This window comes from Girardinichthys multiradiatus, chromosome 6 (assembly GCF_021462225.1).
Source record: "Girardinichthys multiradiatus isolate DD_20200921_A chromosome 6, DD_fGirMul_XY1, whole genome shotgun sequence".
NCBI classification, from domain to species: Eukaryota; Metazoa; Chordata; class Actinopteri; order Cyprinodontiformes; family Goodeidae; genus Girardinichthys; species Girardinichthys multiradiatus.
In genome coordinates this window covers 3,237,301-3,261,129 of record NC_061799.1, presented here as the reverse complement: position 1 = coordinate 3,261,129, position 23,829 = coordinate 3,237,301, and the positions used below count along the sequence as shown (strand labels likewise).

Here is a 23,829-nt window from a genome sequence, read left to right as displayed (position 1 = left end):
TTTAGTAGCAGGGCCTGGACCATAGGGGGTGTTGAATGGAGAAGATATCAGAGTCAATTGGGTTCTAATCTTGAAAACTTCTTTCATTATGTCCTTGAAATCCAGTAAAGCAAAAACCGGATTCAGTGGAGAGAGGGTAGAGTTCTGTGCAGTCTGGATTGGGGTGAAGGAGGTTTAACGGGAAGGGGGATCCACTTCTCCTGTGGAATTCGGTGGGGAGACCTTTTGTGATGAACTCTCTCTCTCAGCCAACTGCCTGATTATCTCTATCTCTGCTGGAGCTGTTGGTGGCAGCATTGTCGTTGTTGTTGATACTCCATGTTCTCTGCTGAAGGTCGAGGCTGCTGGCAAATTATTTATTGAATAGAAGAGATGAGATGTGAAATGTCTGAGTCCTGGCTTGTTCAAACAGAAACCATCTTGCTCGAAAAGGTGTCTGTTTTCCTAAAAAATATCAGCGTTGTCGATGAAGTTCACAGATGTAGCAGCACATGGTTTTTTCAAACAATTATTAATCATCAGAAGTCTCGGAAAAAAAAATCTCCACGGAAGATCGCACCGATCAGTTCCTTCTGCACAGCTCTCAGTTCCTTGTTTCCTAATCTCAAGACTCTCTTCTTCTCCTTGAGGTAAACCTTTATCTCAGGGTTGAACCAAGTCTTGTTATTGGAGAAACACTTTACCTTCACAAGGGGCACAGTGTTGTCCACACAGAAGTTAATGTAGTCTGTGTTGCAGTCCCTGGTATCCTCCACCATGACGGACTCCGCTATTTTCTCATTTTTCTTTCACCTGGTATTGAACTGAAAGTTGCGACTTTTTGAGTGGGGAAAATCAAGACAACACTTTTAGGGCTAAACTTTGGATATTTCACAGAGAAAGTGCCCCAGTAGTGTTAGTAAAGGTCCGCACTGTGTGACTGCCGAATGTCCATGCTTTGCATACAACAGTTTAGATTTGTGAGGATCGAAATTGGTAAATTAGGCCTATTTGTCTCCTCTCACTTTGAACTTGAATTCTTCAACTACGTTTTAAATGTAAGGAGATTAACCATTATCAATGGTTAATTTACATGAGTGAAGATTTGGAGGACCAATCTTGCCCTAATTAAGAATATATGCATTAATAAATAAATGCTCAATAAATAAATAAGCATAGATAAAAATACACAAAAAGTGCATTTAATAAATATATGTAGGCAGTAATTAAATTATTCAAAGAGAGGATATGTATATATCTCACTTAATTAGCTTTTTTGATTAACCTTTGTAATAATTACCTTATTTATTTATTATCCATCACAATTTTCAATTTACTTATTTTTAAATGTATCTATTTATGGGTATGTTATAATATTTTGTCTTTTTAATTTTCCCTTTGTATTTTTTTACTCTATTTATTTTTTCAATACTATTTCTTTATGCTTGTGCTTTTTACAATTCCGTATACATTTTGCCTCATTGTGCAAATGAGGAGGGGCTGTATCTACAGGCGTCAACTTCTGCCTATTGGCTGGTTAGCTTTAGCCTGCATAGCTCGAATCTGCATCACGTTTCCCCACCAAAAAGCATTTAACAATGGCAAACTTGACAGGCAGATGTTCAGTGTCTGGCCTCTTAACAGTGTTCTAATTCCTCCAGTCTATAAACAGCTTCCCTTATTGATTTATTAACTGCATTTATTGTGTATTTAATTGTATGATTATTTATTTATTGAGCATTTATTTATTTCTGTATATATTCTTAATTATAGCAGGACTGGCCCTCCAAAGGGCTGAGTGAGTGCTTTTGTCAACTTGAATTTACAGTATTTGGCAGTTATGTTTTTGTAATTAGTGTGGGATTATGGCTATGCTAAAATATTATACAGGGAAAAAAATAAACCTCATGCCAAATCCAGTCTGGGCTGACCTGATGCCAATAAAAGGGTTAAAAGCCACCGCAGTAAAAAAAAAAAACGTCTCAATTGGGTTCTTTTCAGTCACTTAGTTCTTTTTTGAGCTGAAGTGATTTTTGAAATAGTTGTTGTTAGGGATTATTTTTCTTCTTCTTCTTCTTCTTCTTATTATTTTTATTATAATTATAATTATAGTGATTTGCTATGGAGAGAAGTTGTGAAGTGGAGGTTGGAGCCACGTTTTGTGGTTTTGACCAGGAACTTCGAAATAGAAAATACATGGAGGAATTTCCTACTTTGTTCATATGTTTTGGGCTAAAAGGAGGGCTCTAATTTTGTTTTTTTATGATGTTGGAGGGACATTCCTTGAAGGTCAAACGTAGTTCATGGGCTTTAAGCGTGAAGATACTCTTAAAGGGCCTTGCCTTGTACTTTCCATCTCCTCCTGTACTTCATCCATTTTTAGAATAAAACGTTCTTTCACATTTCAGTGTTTCTGGTGTGATGCTTTGGTCCAAAGTCCTTCTAATAAAATACCAAATATGGTTCCAGAGTGACTTTATGGCGACCTGTTTGAGGCTGTTAAATTAAGCACTGCTTGCTCTGGATGTGTGCTCTTTGCACTAACCTAAAGCCCACAGAAGAGGAACATTCTAGCCTACCTTGTTCTTGGGCTATGACAGACCCCAACTGAAGAAAAACCTACTTCTGAAATGGATTAACAGCACTGTCTAGAGCAGATCAAGTATAATTTAGGTTTTTGAAATAATGAGTAACACATTTATTTTCTAAGTATATGCGGTACATGATGCTTTGTGTTTATTCATTCCTGATTGCAATTTCAACTACGGATAAAATTATCCCTTAAAAATAGATATACTAATGTGCTCTTAGTGATGTAAAAGCATAGAAAACAATAAATGAATGCCCTATTAAATCATATTTTTACATCTGCTTTTCAATAACAGTGGAGTTAACACAGTCAGCCAAATCTGCTGGCATAAATAATCAGTGTATGTTTTTTCAGTTGATTCCCAAATATTTAAAAGACAAGGGAATTGGTATGACAACATTGTCCCACTTAAGATTTAAAAGTTATCGTTACCACATTTTTTACCCATATTTGGGTAAAAAATTTACAGCAAAAAGGTACAATACTCCGCTCAATAAACATTTAAACACAACTACTAAATTTAGAGGTTGATTATTCTATATTGTTATTTATGTCTCAGGATGAGATTTAAATATCAAAACTTAAGTATCAAAAGTCTCAAAACCTAAGTATCAAAACAAAAACAACTACCACTTTTTAAATGTAATGGAGTGATATATTGTACCAAAATGTGTACCCAGATGATGAATGTCTTACTATCATGTCTTTGCTAAAGTCAAAGACAAAATAGCTTTGAGTTTATCTTCAAAAGAGGAAAGTGAATTCAGTCAGAAAATGATTAAATGTGATATAAAAACATCAATTCTTTTTCAGCAGCTATTTGTAGGTTTGCTTATAAGTTAAAAAGGTCTTGCAACATGCAAATACAAATAAAACTTGCTTGTTTGAATATAGCACATACAATACATAGATTTCTTCTAAGGGCAATTTTGCTAAATCAGGCATAATTTGGTATATCTTCAACCACAAGATGGGGACAAAGTTCTTCTAATATGATTCAATGTGTTGAATATGAATCAACAACATTTGTTGTATACACAGGCTACCTTGGCAGTGAGGTGCACTGGCAGTTAGGATTAATGTGAATTTTTTATTTTACCAACACATTTTTTTTTGGAAGTAAAATAACCATTTTGGAGTGGCAATGTCAGAGTCCTGACTTGAATTTGACAGACCTATGGAGTGAGGTGTGATTAGGGTGATGTCAAAGAGACCTTTTAACTTCAAAGACCTAGAGCTCATTAATAAAGACACATACAAATTTATTTATCAGTACTGAGCTGCTATCTTAGCACAATGCTGCAAGTGCCCCAATTCAGTTCAATTCTGTTTATTTATATAGTGGCAATTATTTTTAATTATTGCTTTATTTAACCAGGAAAGACCCAATGAGATTTAAAATCTCATTTACAAAAGTGACCTGGACAGTTCACAAAAAATGTTGTCACAAGGCACTTTACAAATAAAAGTCAGTTCTAGACATATTGCAAGTCAAGTACATACATTCCAATTGATCCTAGTTATCAAACATCCATCCATCTTCTATACCTGCTTTTTCTATACAGGGTCATGGGGAAGCTGGTGGCTATTTCCAGCAGTCTACGGGCGAGAGGCAGGGTAGACCCTGGACAGTTTGCCAGCCCATCACAGGGCAACACAGAGACACACAGGACAAACAACCACGCAAGGGCAATTTAGAGAGACCAATTAACCTAACAGTCATGTTTTTGGACTGGAGAGAACCCATGCAAACTCCATGCAGAAAGACCCCAGGCAGGGAGTTAAACCTAGGACCTTCTTGCTGGAGGGCAACAGTGCTACCAACTGTACTATCGTGAAGCCCAGTTATCAAACAATACAGTCAAAGTCAGTTTATTATTCAAATTGGTTAAAATGTTTTCTGTCAGCAAACCCTCGAGGCAAACCAAACAATTTGCCTCGAGTTACTGCAGCATTCATTCCAGCGGAACCAGGCTCAGTGTGAGTAGTTAGAATATGGTGCTTTGTTCCCTTGAATAAAATTAATGTTAAGTTTAAAATTTAAACATTTTCAGTCTAAGTTGCTCTAGACAATTATTTGAACACCACTTTTCACTGTAATCTTAAAAGGTTTTGTTGAAAATCTGAGACCCATTAACATTTCTCTGCTTCCTCCTTGCTACTACTTCTTACTGGGAGATAGTCACATTTTATTACTACTCTCAGAAATATGTGTAAACGCTTTTTGTAATGCTCCATGGATTTGTCTTTAAACTTTAACCTGCTGTGTTTCTGTTTTAGGTATGACAGCAGCAGCCTCCCTTGTCTCTCTTGCATGGGCCTTAGCCTCCTACCAAAAGGCTTTACGAGAGTCTCGGGATGACAAAAAGCCTATTGGCTACCTTGCAATCATCATCCAGTTCTGCTGGCACTTCTTCACAATTGCAGCCAGGGTCATCACATTTGCCCTCTTTGCCTCTGTGTTTCAACTCTACTTTGGCATCTTCATTGTCCTGCACTGGTGCATCATGACTTTCTGGATTGTCCACTGTGAGACAGACTTCTGCATCAGCAAATGGGAGGAGATTGTGTTTGACATGGTGGTGGGCATAATCTACATCTTCTCCTGGTTCAACGTCAAAGAGGGATGTACAAGGTGAAAACACTTAATACTAACTCTTGTCTTGACCTGGTTAAGCCATCTTTTCTAGTTTAAAGGCATTTGATAACAGTTGCCTGCCAAAGACTTTGCATTTATGTGGGTTCTACAAAGTACTTGTTTTAAGTCCGAAATAACTACGCCAGATTCAAGAATTAGGGAGAACATTTTTCTTCAGAGCAATGAAGGCACATTATTCTAAAAGGATAAATTTGTCCAACATAATCAAACCCTTCTTTATATATAGAGTGCAGACCACTATACATTATTAATATGAGGTGTTTTAAAATGGTAAATAAAAAAAATACACAATATTCATGACAACTGAACAATCAAGTGTTTTACATTAGCAGACACATCCATCCATCAACGCACACTGAAAAAGAGCAAGGGGCAAGACAAATACATATTTTAGATTTCAGTATAACTAGATATAAAAAAAAAAGTTTATTCTTTGTTTCATTTCATTTGTAAATTAACATCTCTACAAGCACTTAGAACTTGGCACCATGGTTCCAGCAAGAGTGGAACGAGTACAAAAACAATTAAAGCTGCAAGCAGCATTGTAGGCCCCCGCAGCTCAGCACGGCTCGGCCTATGCAGCGACTGCGGGAGCCTGTCATAGCAGCCTACACGCCACCGACGAGGCCCCTATGCGATTCCTCACGTCACCACTAGGTGAACTTGTGAGCGACATGTCATATGATGTTCGGTCAAGTGGAGTTCTGGTCTGGCGAGAAGAATTCAAAATTTGGGGGAAATCCAACCTTCCAGATGGAAGCTGCACTCACTTGTTTGTTTGTGGGTGGGGCTAAAGTGATGTCATCAGTTGACTGTGTCAGCATGTCCAGCATTGATCCATGATGATGTAGACTACATCTGAACTGTATGAGGGAGATAGAGCACTTGAAGTGTCCTAGGGGGCGCTATTGATCCAAATTCCTATGTAATGTAATAGAGCTGTTTGGGGGCTGACAAAGATCCACCATATTCAGTTTGGAGCCAAGCGGACATTGCACATGGAAGCTGCACTCACTTGTTTGTGAATGGGTGGGGCTAAAATGATGTCATCAATTGACTGTGGTAACATGTTCAGCATTGACCAGTGATGATGTATACTAGATTTTAAGTGGATCTGATGATGTATGAAATAGATAGAGCACTCAAAACATCCTAGGGGGCGCTGTTGATCCAAATTCCAATGTAATACAATAGAGCTATTTGGGAGTTGACAAAGATCAACCATATTTATTTTGGAGTGAATCGGACCATGTATGTGTTATTTAGAGTCAAACGTATGGCCGCGGCGTGACATCAGAATTCACCACGCTGCCACAGCCACGAAATATGGACCAACAAAAAGAAAACATGGCACTTCCTGTTCTCAGGGGGCGGGGCTTTGATGATGCCAGCATCTGATCAGTGAATATTGTTCGGGGCCAGAGGCAGATCAATCTCAGAAGATTTCAGGTCTCTGCGACTTTCCTTGTAGGAGCTAAATCAATTTCGTCTTTTATGGGGAGACGTCATATTTTGAGGGTTGGCAACGCCCACACGCTTTCATGTATCAAAAAGCTTTTGATAACATTTGATCCCCAGTGCCATAAGAGTATACTGAAAGATTTTCATGTCTCTAAGTCAAAAGCTGTAGGAGCAGTTTGCTCAGATATGCGGGCTAGAAATGGCAAAACCGGGGTCAAAATTGCAAATTATATCCAAAATGGCCGACTTCCTGTGGCGTTTGGACCAACGCTCCAAGAGACATTTTTGTAGGTCCAGAGAAGTTACATATGTGTACCAAATTTCACAATCCTCGGTCAAAGCATGGCTTGGGGTTGATTTTTTTTTTTTTTATTCTCTAGGGGGTGCTGTGGAACAATTAGGCCACGCCCACTAAATATCTCATCAGATCTCTTTTGGGGACTGGACTAGGATCAATAATGTTGAATTTGGTGCAGATCAGATGATCTATGTGAAAATTAGAGCCAAACGTAAGGCCATGGCGTGACATCAAACTTTATAAAAAGTCACTGTGCTTCAAACGAAGTTAGACCCACTAGTTATCAGTCACCTGACACAGTTTGAAGCAGATTGAGTTTAGACAGCCAGATAGTGACCTTTCCCAGTAAAAAAAGTGAGTTCCTGGTCTGAGGAACCTGACTTTGATAATGTCAGCATATGACCCAATAGGATTGTCGGGAGCCCAAATGTCCTCCTTCATGCCAACTTTGGTGTGATTTGGCGTTTCTTTGGGAAAGTTATTGCACTTTTTCACTTTGGGCCCGAACGCCAAGTTCGTGCCCCGGCCACGCCCCCTAAATACGGCCGAAAACTCACCATTTTGATAACTTTTAATCCCCCATGCCTTAACTGCATATTGACCAAATATGAAGCCGATAGCTCAAAATCCCTAGGAGGACTTCGTTAAAGTTCGAGTTGAGTAAAAGTGAAAATGGCCAAAAATTTGCCTTTGATCCAAAATGGCTGACTTCATGTGCATTTTAGGGCATACCCCCAAGAGACTTTTTTTCTTGGTTTGAGGAGCTCTAGCAGTGTGCCAAATTTCAGATCCCTACGACTTACGGTTCGGCCCATCTCACGTTTGGGGGTGTGGCTAAGAGGAATAAGAAACAGTACTTAAGTAAAAATAAAAAATAACTAATCTGAAATGTACTTTGTGTGAAGGTGACTTGGTTATCTTTTCAAAAACAGCAAAGGGGCAGTGCAGTGTAAAAAGGACAAGCAGAGATATTAATCCAACAAGTTGATGGAAAAAGCTTTTCTAATCAAATTACGAAAACATAAAAAAGATGTTCACACATAGTATTTCAAACAAAAATTGTTTAGGTTAGAGATGATCATCTTTCCTGTAATCCTTGCTGCAGGGGTTCTTAAATGTTATATTCAAAGGTCCACATCTGCTTTCTGGATAAGGTTGAAGGTCCAAAGTTTTAGACACACTTTCTCATTTAATGGGTCTCTTTATTTTAAGAACTATTTACATTGTAGATTCTCACCAAAACTGTGAATGAACACATATGGAATTTGTAGTAAACAAAAAGTGTGAAGTAACTCTAAACATTTTTATATTTTAGATTCTTTAAAGTAGCCACCCTTTGCTTTGATGACTGCTTTGCTTTATAGGCGTTCTCTCCATGAGCTTCATCAGGTGGTCATCTGAAATAGTTTTCCAAAGAGTCTTTAAAGAACTTCCCAGATGTTAATATTTCAGTCATCACAGGGCAGCTACTTTATGGAATCTAAAATGAAAAGACACATTTAAATTTGTTTTGCAAATTTTTGTTTGCTGCATAATTCCATATGTGTTCATTTTCAGTTTTGATGCCTTCAGTGAGAATTACATTGTACAAGTACATTGTAAATAGTCACGAAAATAAAGAAAACAAGTAAATGAGAAAGTGGTTCTAAAACCTTTGACCGGTTGTGTAGTTGAACTGTTTTCCAAATTAAATTTTTTTCCTAACTCAAGGTGCAACTTATATGGCTTACTTGCTCAGCTTGTTTCCAGATTTGTTAGTTCAAATGCACAAATGATCAATACCTGAATTCAGCCTGTGCTCTTTTGAACCATGGCATAGGTCTGAATTGATGTGCCATTCGGTCCAGACAGGAGTCTGGACTTTGACAAAGACAGCCTTATTGCAGTGACAGGTGCTGGTTCCTATCTCCAGCATGACACAGCATGTCAAATAAAGCACACGGCAGCAGTTATCAAAAACAACTCTTCAACATTTTAATAATAAGGGTTGACATAAAGATATGTTGTTGACATAAACGTTTTGTTACAGATATAGCTCCATTTCTTGGAAAAGGTTTGCATAAGATAGTACTGCCTTGTTAGTCTATTTCCTGCAGTACCCAAACAAGAAAACTTAATTTAAATAGCTCCTTTTACTGATTAAAAGGAACATCATAAGGTGCTTAACAACATGATACATGTAAAATCCAACTCTGCTGCTTAGGACTGAAATATACACATTTTAGAAGTCCTAACTAATGTTCATTTGTCATATGTTAAGCTGTATTTGTTTCACCTTCCTATACAGAGCTAACCTAATATAGATTATACACTAATTACTGTAAAATTCAGAACATTTAATACTTCATTATTTTTTTTAATTTCTAATTTGATTAATGAAGTTACTGTATACTTTCATCTAAATGCAAACAGATAATTTTACTGAGACATGACTTTCTCAAAAGTTCATAAGTAACTGTCATATGTTTCAGGCTGTATATAAATATGTTGGATGTTTCAGAGCAGGCCAGATACTGTTTACTTACTGTTAAGCCCATAATTATTCTTACCTCTGGCAGGTTTCCTGATTGGAAATCAGACAGGCATTTTTCAAAAGATAATAAGAAAATGTGCAAGAGATATTAGAGTGGAATTAAAATCTCAGTTTTTATTTGCATTTGATCAAAATGCCATGTCCAAATTCATAATATTCCTCCTCAATAATCCAGGGAAAACCTTTTATTGGTCATTACAGCAATGGAAAACATCCCATACTTATCTCCGCTGTTATGTCTGACTATTTAACTTTTGTAATAAGCTCCAAGTCTTTAAGGTTAGAAAAGCGTCTAGTTAACTTCAGGAAGCTTTTTAGTCGGCTGGTGTTTCTTGAGCACTTTAGCTGCATGTTTTGGATCATTGTCATCCTTAAATGCCAAAGACCAAGTTTCACTGTAGACTGCCTGATGTTGAAAATCTGGATGTAATCTTCTTTTTACATGATGCCACTTACTTGATAATGTTGCCTGTCCTGAAAAACACTTCTAAAGCGTTAGGTTCTCACCACTATGCTTGATCATGAGGATGGTGTTCTTGGAATTAAGTGCTTTTGCTTTTTTTATGTCAACTGAAGTTTACATGATCGGCCAAACAATTCAGTATTTGTTTCAACTGATCATTAAAACAGAAGACCTGAAAATGTTTTCTTTGCCAAAATGAGATTTTAAAAAACTTCAAAAACTCAAAGCCAGGATGGCCTTGAGGGTGATCCTTGGATTTTTTTGCACATCTTCTTTCTCACCATCAGCCTCACCAGTGCAGATGGTACTTGCTACTTCCTGCTCTGTCGTCCAGTATTTTGAAAGTGTGGACTATCTTGTATTATATTGCTTCTTATAAAAACACTTTGCACATTAGCCATTGGAACTTAACGATGTTTAGATTTGGCTTTGAACCATATACCTGGGTTGTGAGCATCTTCAATGCAAACACAGAGGCCTTCACTGGGTCTTTTGCTATTGTCATGACTTGCCAAAAATATACTTTTTTAAATTAGATGCAACCAAACATCTAAGTGGGGAAGCACTATGGCGCAGTTGGTAGCACTGTTTCCTTGCAGCAAGAAGGTCCTGGGTTCGACACCTGGCTGGGCTCTTTCTGCATGGAGTTTGCATGTTCTTCCAGTGCAGGCATGGGTTCTCCCCAGGTATTCCAACTTCCTCCCACAGTCCAAGAACATGACTGTTGGTCTCTCTAAATTGCCCTTAGGTGTGAATGAGTGTGTGCATGGTTATTTGTCCTGTATGTCTCTGTGTTGCCCTGCGATGGACTGGCAACCAGTCCAGGGTGTACCCCGCCCCCACCCATAGACTGCTGGAGATAGGCACCAGTTTCCCTGTGACCCACTATGGAAGAAGCAGTAGAAAATGACTGACTGACAAACATCTTAGTACTTTCACCTGTCGAGATGATGACAACTGTTTCCTAATAAGCAGGTCACTTTGTAAAAGGATTGACTAAGGGAGTAGAAGTTTGTAAGAATTTTATCTAAATGACTTTGAATCTGCCTATATGGTTGGACTGGATTGACAATATATTTCTCTACTTTTATTGTATCCTTTTGTTTTATAAAATGCCCTTAGACAACATTCGCTGTGAACTGGTGCTATATAAATAAGGTGAATTGAAAATCTTCCAGGGGTAGGAATAATTTTGGGCTTAACTGTATTATTGTAACCCTAACATGTTTTTAGGTATAGATTCTGACATTCATCTGTTTTTAGATTAGGTCAACATTAATACATGTAACTACAAAAGCACTCGTAGAGCACAGACCTCCTCCAAGGCAGTTTGGTCTTTTATGCATGTTGGCTTTTTTATATACAGATGAGCTGTACTCTGGATGACTTCTGGCCACTGCATGTCAGCAGCTGTTCAGGAACCATTTGGGAAGTCAAGGTTGTCGCACCAGGGTCTGCCAATATTAAAGAATCCTTAAAAAATATCCTGTTCCTTGTCCTAATACGCACCTTGTCTGAAAATTTCTTGCAAATCCATTCATGACTTTTTGAGATATTTTTCAAACAGACAAACACTGACAAAAACATAACCTCCTTAGTGGAAGTAATTAATATTGGATTGATTAAAGGCAGGGGTTGGTTTCCAGTCTCAAGGTCTCATGATTTAAAAAAGTTTAAGTTCTAAAACCGCCGAAAAACTTTGTCATACAGTTTAAACTCCCTTTATTAAAATGGTCAAGCACAGTAAGATTATTAACACACAATGGGCTCAATATCTAGAAAACAGTCAACAAATGCCTAAAAGATTCCCCAAATAGGGGGTGACCTGGGTCACCCACAATTTATTGAGCCTTTTGTTTTGTTTTTGTCTTTTTTACAAATCTCCCAGCATCCTTTGCTTAGTGCCAATGATCTTTTTAGCCATGCCGACGATTCTGGATAGTGTTTTTATCCTTTACATGTTAAAAGATAAACACTTTTAAAAGATTTTAATAAACTGTATCCAAAATGCATGTGCATACATAGTATGTACTCAATTTCCTAATAAAATACCTACACTAATAGCCCATCTAATTAACCAGCTAATATTAGCTCATTAGATTCCCACTTTTACTTTATAAAGAGCAGAATGACAAAAAAGGATAATATTCTGCGTAAAATGTTAAAAACTTAAAAATGCATACTAAATTCAGTGGGTGTTTTTACTATATTTTACTTTATACTTTATACTATTATTCTGTAAAAAAAACTCAAAACAGCAAACTGTTTTAGCAGATACTGACTTCAGTTTACTTCCCTACTTATGACTGAATAAAAACTTTTTCCTTAATTTCCCTAAATATATGGAAATAAATTATTTGTAAAACTTTGTCATGAGTACATAAAACAGCTGGGTGAAATCCTAAACAGTCACTGAAAACACACCTGTATTCTTCCACTGTTCATGTTTGCCTTTCTTTAAAGACTACAGTCATTAATTGTCATCAACAATATTGTTATAATTTTAATATTCTATAGATATTATTTGATCTTTAACAATATAATTGTTATTTTTATATTTTAGTAAAGACAGTTAGATCATGTTATACATTTTGTTTAAATGTTGGTAGTATCATATTGTGAGAACCTCATATTGGCATTTGCCGAATTGATTATGTTTTAACAGCAGAATAGAGTCACATATGAATTTTATTAGGATCAGTTTTAACAATATTCTTGCTAACTAGAACTTTTAATATTCAGATGCAACAGAACATGTAGGCTCCTAAACTAACATTGTCACTGTTGGTGGTTTCATGTCTGTGTTGTGAGTCATGTCTGTGGCCAAACCATCAACTGTGGAAAATATTATTTTTATATGGCCTATCTGGGAAATTCAACTTGCACTGCATTATATACAGTACTGTGCAAAAGTTTTAGGTTTTAGGTGTGAAAATTGGTTGTAAACAGGGAATGCTTTCAAAAATGGGACAGTACTTTTCCCAGAACTCCTCCACACACACACACACACAAGTTCCTGCTCAGTCTGCATAGCAACCACCCAAATGCAACTCTAAGACAAGATGACAATTCTGTTAATAGTTCATAAAAGTACTTCAAAGATAAATATAAAAAGTATTCAAACCACTTCTATCAACGTTCACCAAACGAAATAAATGAAAATGTCTTTTAATGGTAAATCATAAGGATAAGGAATCTTTTTAAACTAAGCAATGATAATTCATGTACAAATCTTCCAACATTTCTGAAAGCATTCTTTGTTTACAGCATTTTTTCACACCTGAAGCCAGCCAACTCAGCTGATTTGACTGTGTCATTTTCACAAAGATACTTTTTATCTAAATGTGCTGAACATTCGTTGGGGTTAATGAAATTGGCTGACCAAGCTTGAATGTCAGCATATTACTTTACATTAAAACTTAACAGGATATCTGGGCTTAAACAAACAAAAAAAATATTCAATACATCTTTTTTAAACTAAATATATGGTAACTGAAATAGTCATGATGGTCAACATTTGGATAGTACCTTTTAGTTTTTCCTTTTAATAAAAATAAATTATATAAACAATTTTGCATTATTTGCTGTGAATTCAGCTTTTAACTGTATGTTCTCTCTCTATTTATTTCTCTCTCTAGAAGCTACATCTGGCCTGGCTCTGTGTTTAGCTGTAGCTAAAGAGCCAGGAGGGGGACATCAGCCAAGCTGCTGCTGCCAACAACTTAATGCTCACCTTTTACAGATGATCCACATGGTCCTGTCTTTCAGTGTTTAACCCTGTCTCTCCTAGACATAGCTACTGGCTGAGCTTCTATTGTGACTAACTGTATATGCTCTCTTTCACACTCTAGACTTGAAAACTGGCTCAGAGTTCATCTGCTTATCTCCCTTTGTCTCCTAGATGAAGCTACTAAAGGAACTACAACCATTAATGTTTCACTTTTCTTTCCCATAGAAAGTACACCTGGACCAGTGCTTCTGTGTTCTTTTTGTGTCTCTGCTCTTTTCTCGCAAACCTCCAGTCGGTCATGGCAGATGGCCGCTCACACTGAGTCTGGTTCTGCTGGAGGTTTCTTCCTGTTAAAAGGGAGTTTTCCTCTCCACTGTCACTTCATGCATGCTCAGTATGAGGGATTGCTGTAAGATCAATGCAAGTGACTGTCCACTGTTGTTACATGATTATCCAGGAGGAGCGAGTGCTGCAAGTCACTGACTCGATGCAATCTGCTGGGTTCCCTTAGATAAAAAAAACCTTTTAACCAATTTGAATAATAAACTGAATAAACTGCACTGATAGTTAGATTTAATTGGAATGTATGTACCTGACTTGAAATTTCTATGATTCAATTGAACTGACTTTGTAAAGTACCTTGAGATGACATGTGTTGTGAATTGGCGCTTTATAAATAAAACTGAATTGAATTGAATTGAAACAGTATTGTCGGATTTTACCAATACTGTAAAAAGCTAACAATAGGAATACATAGAAAATAGGATTCTTTTCAATATAAATGGCCTGTCTGCTAGATAATATCGACCAATGAATTATCAGGGCTCTAATTCACCACAAAGCCTACAGGGCTAGTGTGTACCTGGAGGGAGTTCAACGTACTTAGGCTTTTTGTCACTCTAATGAAAAATGTGTTGTGTTAAGCACATAGTAAGAGTATTTGCTATACAACAGTATTGCCTGTGTGTACTTACAGCTGTCAATCTGCCCAGATGTGTAGATTTTAAAATCATCACTCCCTTTGTTGTGACACTGCACCCTCTTTATAAAAAATCTGTTTAGTTCAAAAAAATCTACTTTATGTGAATTAGACTTACAGCACCTGATATATAAATTACACAAAATACATAATGTATTTGTGATTTGTTTGCAGAGATAAGTGGATCTTCTGATGTGTATATTCCACAGCTGACAGTTGTATAATGTAGCTATGTGCTTCCTTAGAGCTAGAGTGGAAAACTACCTAACTCAACCAACCAGGATGCTTGTCCAAATGCTTGATTGGATCATAGGGTAAATTGTTCATCTAGATATCTTCGCTACATACAGTTCAATAATGAAAAGAAGAACATCATTAAATATCTCTTCTCTGTGTATTAAAAAAAGATTCAATTTGTTCCACACATTAGAATTAAAGCTTCACTGATAGGTCTACTGAATTGGATTTGCATTTGTTCATAAACATAAGACATTTCTAAAATATTGTGCTATAATTCTATATAACTATATACTAGGACATACATTTCTCTTTCCAGGTCAGATATCATTGTAACATACAGCTAATATTAGCTCATTAGGTTCTCACTTTTACTTTATGAAGAGCAGAATGGCAAAAAGGGATAATATTCTGTGTAAAAGGTTATAAACTTAAAAATGCATACTAAATTCAGTGGGTGTTTATAATATATTTTATTTTAGACTTCCTGTATTGGGCTGCATTGTGGCGCAGTTGGTAGCACTGTTGCCTTGCAGCAAGAAGGTCCTGGGTTTGATTCCTGTCCGGGAGTCTTTCTGCATGGAGTTTGCATGTTCTCCCCGTGCATGTGTGGGTTCTCACTGGGTACTCTGGCTTCCTCCCACAATCCAAAGACATGCCTGTTAGGTTAATTGGTCTCTCTAAATTGCCCTTAGGTGTATGAATGAGTGTGTGCATGGTTGTTTGTGTGTTGCCCTGCGATGGACTGGCAACCTGTCCAGGGTGTACCCTGCCTCTCGCCCATAGACTGCTGGAGATAGGCACCAGCTTCCCCATGACCCACTATGGAATAAGCAGTAGAAAATGACTGACTGACTTCCTGTATTATTCTGTAAAAAATCTCAAAACAGCAAACTGTTTTAACAGATACTTTACTTCCCTACTTATGATTGAATGAAAACTTTATCCTTGGTTTCCATAAATATATGGAAAGAAATTATTATTTGTAAAACTTTGTCATGAGTTCATAAAACAGCTGTGTTAAATCCTAAACAGTCACTGAACACACACCTCAATTCTTTCACTTTTCATATGTGTGCCTCTCTTTAAAGATAACATATTATTAAGCACCATAATAATATGGTGCTTAATATGGTGCATTAATGGTGCTCTGTCCAGGTCAGATTTAATTGTAACCTGCTCAGTGTATTTATGATATTAATATCTAACATCCAGGCATACCAGTAAAGTCATTGTTTGGTTTTGTGAGCTAAATTGGAACAAAACAAACGTGCATCTAAATCAAACAGCTCATGCAAAGTGTGCCTCAAACTGCACTACCAACCAAACAGTGATTAATGAGACCCCCAATCATTTTTTTTTAAATTAACATTTTTTTCAAATCAACATTTAATATTAAAATTTAAATAAAAAATATTTATTTAATTTTTAATCTCACTAATGCTGTAAAGCACTCTATCTCTTTTACTCTTTGTGATTATATCTCATTTGTTTGTGCAGGTATCGGCTCTTCATCTATTATCTAGTGATCCTGGTGGAGAACGCTACCCTCAGTGCATTGTGGTATCTTTACAGAACACCTAAAACCACTGATGCCTTTGCAGTCCCAGCACTCTGTGTCATTTTTAGCAGTTTCCTTACTGGTCTGGTTTTCATGCTCATGTACTATGCTTTTTTCCATCCCAATGGTGCTCGCTTTGGACGCTCTGCGAGTAGCCAAGGGCTTGATCTGGACCCAACTGCTCAGTTCTCTACACTACCTTTTGATGGCGCAACTGGCTCACTGCGTTCCAACCGAGGAGCCACTACAACCTTAGAGCGTGAAACTGGAACGTATTCTGAACGGGATGGCTGTATCCCAGTGTTTCAGGTCCGACACACAGTGCCATCTACATCCTCATTGCGTGCTCCACGCCTAGATGAGACTGTCATCAAACTTGACCTTTGCAGGAATCAGTACCCAGCCTGGGAACGTCATGTCCTTGACCGCAGTATACGCAAAGCGATCTTGGGTATAGACTGCTCCACGACTCCTCCTCGTCTGATGTACAAGGATGATGCCATGGTGCATGAGCGACTGGAATATGAAACAACATTGTAGCTTAAACCTGCTATCAGAATAGAAATGCAGCATCAAGCTGTTCTGTAAACATCTAAAGGATTTGTGGCTCTCCTTAGTCTATTTTTCATCCCTCATATCCCTTTTTTTAATCCACTTCAGGAGCATTGTGGCCTCTTCAAAGAAAATTATGGAACAATTTGGCACATTTGACTTGATGTCTATAGATGTGGCCCAATTCAGTCTGGTTTTATTTTATTCACTGGAGGATTTCAGAACACAACAGGAGAATAAATTGATACTATTGGAATTGAACAAACTCCTGGTGGTGAACAATAATGTACACCATAATATAAATGATATCAAGTCATACAGGAATAGCTCTAAGGTAATGCATTTTTATGCAAACTTTAAACAACCTTCCTTTTTAAAATGTTGTATGTGTGCTTCTTGGAAGGAATGATGAAATGATCTAAGGGCAACTAAAGCAAAGTGGAATCTTATGGCACAACTCTGAGTTGGCAAGGAACACGAAGTTCCTTTATGTTCCTAACCTTTATGTTTAAGGTAAACTGGATGAAGACAGCCGTCAAAGTAGCATGTATGTACAGTCCCTCCAGTTTTTATATTATCAAATTAGCCAAGCCTGGCTGGATGATACAGAAAGAAGCAAGCCAAATGGAATGAAAGGTAGAGATACATCAGCAAGTTGTTTTTTTTTACCACATCAAACACACACAACCACCACCTCAAATAAAAAACATGGCAACTCAGCTCAAGTATTTTTCTGATGAACCAGGCTATTTAGTGGAAATAATCGTTATTCACCCTTAGAGAATGTTGATGGAGACCAAGAAAAAAGAACAGAATGGAGAGACAGCAGAGGATGGGAAGAGAACATCACAAGAAATGGGGAGCAGGATGGAGAACAAGAGAAAATGTTGGTGAGCTGCTATCTTACCTAGCATATAATAGACAATGGGAATTGTTCTTCTCCACTGCAATATAAAACCGAATTGTATATTAGAGAAAAGGTACTGTAAAGATTACGGTGTAGTTTATTTATTTTTTCGCTGAAGTGTGTTTGTTTTAACACCTAGTCTGTGTTTGTGTGTGTGATTGCAGAATGCAGAACAGCAGAGAGGATCTGGTGGACTAGTTGTTCCATGTCTGAATTTGCTCATTGCTGTCATTTAGTGATGCTTTACACAAAGCTAAGCCAACTAATTGGAATAACAATCCTATTTTTGTCTATTTACCTAGCACATATTTGATTATTTTTACACAGTACCATAACACAACACACAAGTCACCATTAAAAACAATTGAGAAATATCAATCTACAAGTGTCACAGAACCAGTTAATGTCTAGAAATAACTTTCACTGGAATGCAAGCAAGTAACTTATGCAAAAACAGACCTTTTCAGCTACAGTAGCAAGGAGATTTATTTTCAAAACAAGAGTGAAGCAAAACATTTTTTTACTCTACGTGTTGGCCTGGGATTTTGTTATATTGGTGAACAAACTATAGAGTACTGTGAAGAATGTTTATATGATTAAGTATGAACAATTTGCACATTTGTTTGCATATTTTTCCTTTCCATTTCAGTGCTCCAGTGTTTTTATTACTGTATACAACAGATGGTTGAGATGTTACAGACTGCCACAAAGGATGAGCTCTAGGATAAGCTTTCAGTTAACTGCATCATATCTTAAGAGTATTAACTCACCAACAAAATCTCAGGTTTGTGTAACATTTTATGTCCACTGTTAAAATACCACCTACTACTTGTAGGTTACCAATAAAAAAGCATGTCAAATTTTGATTTAATGCAAAACAAAACAAGCAATTTACACCATTTGGTATATTTACAAGAGTGGTCATTAAGGCATATTACTGTTTCTATTTTAGTTCCCTAGATTTAGACAGTTCAAACTTTGATAATAATCAACAGTTGTATAAGATCTTTAATAACAAATAACTACATGGGGCAAAAACGCGTGCTTCATAAGCAAAGAGAACAATACGAAACATCTTTAAAAATATTTTTTAAAATAGCTAATCAGATACCCTCACTACTTCAGCTTATGTGGAGCAGCACCTCTGCTCTTAGCTCCCTCTGGATGGTGTTGCTCCTCACCCTACCTTTAAGGTGGAGCCTGGACACCCTATGAAAAAAGCTAATTTCAGTCATTTTTATTCAGAATCCTCTTTCAGTCAGTATCCCTGTCTGGGATTAGGCGATAAATCCATATTTGAAAATATTGAGATTTATGTCAAGTTTAAAATGATAATGACTATTGCCAGTAGTGATACATTTCCAAGTTTATATTTATCCTTCTGCGTATCATTTACAGAAAGCTTAGTTTTTCCTAATTCTCCTGTCAGAGACATCAAGGCACTAAACAGAGCATGTGGAGCAGAGTTGGTCTTCAGTTTTCTCAAGAAGGATTAAGCAACAACCGGGTTAATGAATTTTTTCATTAGGCTTCACAAAGACGAGTCCGCCTCTGAGCTCCCTCTATCACAGGAGGATATGGCCAGGAGGGAGTTATTCTAAAGAGCTGTGAGTTCACAAAAAAAACGCACTATGCCTAAAACAATAATTGTGGATGAACTGCTTTTAACTAGCCTCTTGTTAAAGCAAACGTTTCAAATTAAATTATATATCTCACTTTCTCACTCTTCTCCAATGGAAAGATATGTGAACCTTGTTTATGCTTGTAAATCCCATGGCTGGCTGGTCACACAAATCATACGCCATCACGTTACTCCTTTGACCCACGAAGCCGGCCTAATCCTACAAAAGTCATTAGGCTGAGCCTAAGAATAGCTTGCTTGGCTATTTAGGGGTGTAACACAGTCAGACTGACTTCTACCTCCCTTGCTGCATTGATCCAGCTCATTTTGGCCCAGCTGTTTCTTCCTGTCTATGAAGACTACAAACAGGATCAGGGACAAAGTCAGACCCTGGTGGAGTCTAACCCACACTAGCAAACCTGACTTTATGACAAGAGTAGCCCCTTTTCCTTTTGGTCGGCTTCACTCCATTCAGCTCGTTTTGCGACCGTGTCCTTGCTGCACGCCTTCACTGCATGTGATAAAGTCATGTAAGGACTAGCATTAACAAAGTAACCAGTAAGCAAACACCAGCATAATGTTGAAGCGGAGCAGCCTTAATTCTGTCCCTATTGCACACATTGTTTCGACTATCAGTGTTGAAACATTTTTTTTACTTGAACTTTGATTATCCTGAACCTTTCTTTACCCACCTAGGGAATTTCTTTTGTGTGTCACCACTGCTGTATATCACCTGGACCATTTATGTAGGTTAGATACAGTGATGCTAAACAGCTCCTAATCCTGCAAGAGTGCTGCTGCAATCGGTGAACACAGATCTTCACACTTCACAAGGGCAGACCAAAATGCATTTAAAAACAGATTGTTTCATGGAGGTTATGACTAAGTACTGCTATCACAAACTTGGTGGAAATGTGCAGTTAAAATGAATTTTAAATTATCTGCAATGACCCTGACTTTCTGTTTGTCTCAGAGGAAGTTTGTAAGTATCTACAGATTTTTCATATTGAAAGGCTGACGTGTCTCGTAGGAACAAAAGAGCAGCTGCTGTTGTAGCAGTTGTGATTGCTTTAAATTATATCTCAGAACATAAATACTGTAAAACATTGTATCTTTACTGGTTAAAATCTCTAAGAAATGCTTTGATAGGTGCTTTTTCCCCTTTAAGAAGTAGAGAGTAGAAGTCCACCCTTCTTTTAATTAAATATTTCCAATAAGATTGGCTGATTTGATCAATGAATTTGAATTGATACTCTGTAAAATACGTTGATATTCCTCTTATTTTTAAGGTTCTGTTTGTAAACCAAAATACAAAACTGCATCGAGGAGCCATGAAAAAGCTTGGAATAAAAAAGTATATTTTGTTTTATTTTTAAATTTAGAATTAATATACTGAAATTCACCAAGGCTGAATGAAGTGGTTAAGAGGGTGAATTAATAATAAGGATGGACCCAGTCAACTGAGTTAGGTGCAGAATGATCTGACCTAGATGTGTAGAGGTTATGAAGGCTAGACAAATCACAGTCTTTCTCTACAAAAAATATATAAATGAGGCTACCAGAAAAGAAAATACTGACAGATGATTCTCTGATTCTCATTTCGCAGAGAAGAGAAGCATTGCAACTAAAATCCGGAGCAGTTATTTCAGAGGGAAGGCAGTCCATCAGCACTTCATTTTGACAACATAGATTCATTATAAAAATAAATTCATCTGCCTCAAAGTTACTACCACCAATCATTTGGGCCTGGGATGCAGCAGACCTTGCAGTAAAAACATTTAAACTTTGTATCAAAATTTCAGCAATTTCTTAGTGATTGATCAGAACATACAGTATTTAGTATCTAAAGATTTATTTCTCAGTATAGTGAAGATGCTACTGTCATCTTAAGATCTGAATGTAACAGACCTCAACATTTTAATACCACATAATCTCCTATAATTTTACAGAGGATTATCAATGGTGACCTGTCAAGGCCTTCAGGGTATTCAGAGAACGCCCTGAGTGGCCCAAGAACCCGAAATTGTAATAACAAGTATCATACATCGTACATCCACTTCCGCTTATGTAAGATCCTATTGTGGGGATAACATGTTCCAGATGGACGCTCTGCAGCTCATTCTGGGGAATTCCAAAGCGTACAGAGTCCCTCCAGAGAGTTCTGGATATCACAGGGGTCTCCTCCCAGTGGGACATACCTGAAAAACCTCCAAAGGGAGGCACCCAAAAGGCTCCTAACCCTGTTTCTAAAGGTCCAGCCACCCTACATAGGAAGCTCATTTTGGCCGCTTGTATGCGGGATCTCGTTGTTTTTGTTAAGATCCATATTTCATGACCATAGGTGAGCATCTGTTATGATTTGGGGTTTTTTCGTTTCTGGTTTTTTCTTATGTTTTTCACAGTTAAGGTTTTGACTTGTTCTTTTGTTATTTTCCTGGTTCATGCTTTTGTTTTGTCGTCTTGTTCATGATTTGTCGAGTTTGGTTTTTGGATCTGGTTATGCTTTTGCTTCATGTTTTTCTAATTTGTGTTCAAGAGTCTCTGTTTTGCTCCAGTCACGTTTTGTTCTGTCAATTAAGTTTATTCGTTTCACCTGCACCATGTTAATCAGTTTTGTTTTCCCCCTGTACCATGCTCCATTTATACACACCTGTTCAGTTAGTCAGCGCGGAAACATTTCTCATGCTCGTGTCTTGTTGTCTAACCAAGTCTTGTCTTTTTGATCATGCCATGCCTGTCTTGCCTGCCCGTTTGTTTTGTTCCTGCCTCCTGTAGTGAGTGAGTTTGTTTTTTGTTATGAAATCTTTTGCACTTACCGTCATGCTGCCTTCTGGTTTGCATTCTGGGGTCCTATATCTCGCAAGCCCTAACAGCATCAGAAAGTAGAAAGACCGGTAAATTAAGAACCTGCTTGATAATGAATAAATAACAATAAATGGAAAATAAAAGCTTTAAAAACCACTTGTTTAAAATAAATTAAAATAACAGTAAAGCTTCCCTGTGATTTAACAAATTAAAATGAGCCTGATTGTGTGTTTGCTGTCCAGGATCTACACCCAACAGTACATTTGTATTGGAGAAACATTAAGCCAATCAGAAATTCTTTCCTGTGGTATATAATGCAGTCAAGTTCAGTTTCTTTGTGCCGACTAGTAAGGAATCCCAGCTTATTGCATGGGGTCACTGACTTTGTGGCAACACCTTCTCCTGCAAAAGCAACAAGTCAGTACTGCTGGATTTTTCATTTTTACTTTCAGAACAGGTTTCCCGAATTTCTCAACAGATTGAAAGATAGCAAAGCATTTTTATAAAAGTCAACGTAAAAGTAGAAAGGAGTATTAGTCCGAATTTAATGAGTTAGAGAAACACACAAATGGTGCATAATCTAATTTCGTAATTTTAGAATGTGGCTCATGAATCAGAGAACTCACAATTCTTACACAGTTTGTGTGTTGTTTTTTTGTGTTTCATCATTGTGTGCCACCTTACGGAGCTGTTAGATCAGGTTGTACATTTTTTAGCAGTTCAGTCTACAAGTCAATTTACAATACTTTTTTTTAGTTTTAATACCCCTTTATAATTTGTGTTTTCTTCAATGTCACTTATTTTACATGCTAGAAAAAAGTGTATATGTCTTTCAACATTGCATAACCACCTTGATGCCACCGATGATACCATCTTTATTAACAATGACTAAAGCTGAAATCTTAGTACTGGAAAGGAGTATTTAAAATAAAAAATAAAAACAGTCAAAACTAACTTTCTGTTGAAAAAGGAGCATGGTCGGAAATGTTTACTTATAAATAGTAATAATTTATTTGTCTAATTGATCTCATTCTCTAATTTCACTGAACAGAAAAGGAGCAACAAAACTTGATGACCTTGTGCCATAAGAAAAGGGTCCTTAAACGTTTCCAATGTTACCTGTAGGTGGGGTTCCTGCTAACAACACTAACATAAATGTGACATAACACAACAAAGTCCTTCTTATTATGATGGTAGCTTACAAGCTACTATAAAAGTTTTGTTGTCCTTGAAGGTCTCGTTTTAGATTTACTTTGGGATTATTTCAACCTCATTATGCAGCACAATTACTTCAGCTGCATTGAAAATATATTATTCTTTCTCCTTAGGTGCGTTTTGAATGTGTGAAATATTCTTGGCCTGCGTTTCTTGTTAATATTTATGGTGAACGTCGACAGGAGAAATGGATTGGAGCTTAAAAGTATAGACAAAGTATGCACTATGAAGAGGACTCT

The 23,829-nt window shown here is 37.1% G+C and overlaps 1 protein-coding gene across 1 annotated transcript in view; it reads left to right on the top strand.

Moving 5' to 3' along the window:
* xkr4 (XK related 4) overlaps positions 1–22,022 on the top strand; it is a 40,809-nt gene extending 18,787 nt beyond the window's left edge. Inside the window, exons 3-4 of the mRNA XM_047367266.1 lie at positions 4,850–5,204; positions 16,430–22,022. Of these exons, the coding sequence (XP_047223222.1) occupies positions 4,850–5,204; positions 16,430–17,030 (956 nt within the window). The 3' untranslated portion in view covers positions 17,031–22,022. The remainder of the gene's footprint in view (positions 1–4,849; positions 5,205–16,429) is intronic.
* Positions 22,023–23,829: the final 1,807 nt, after the last annotated feature.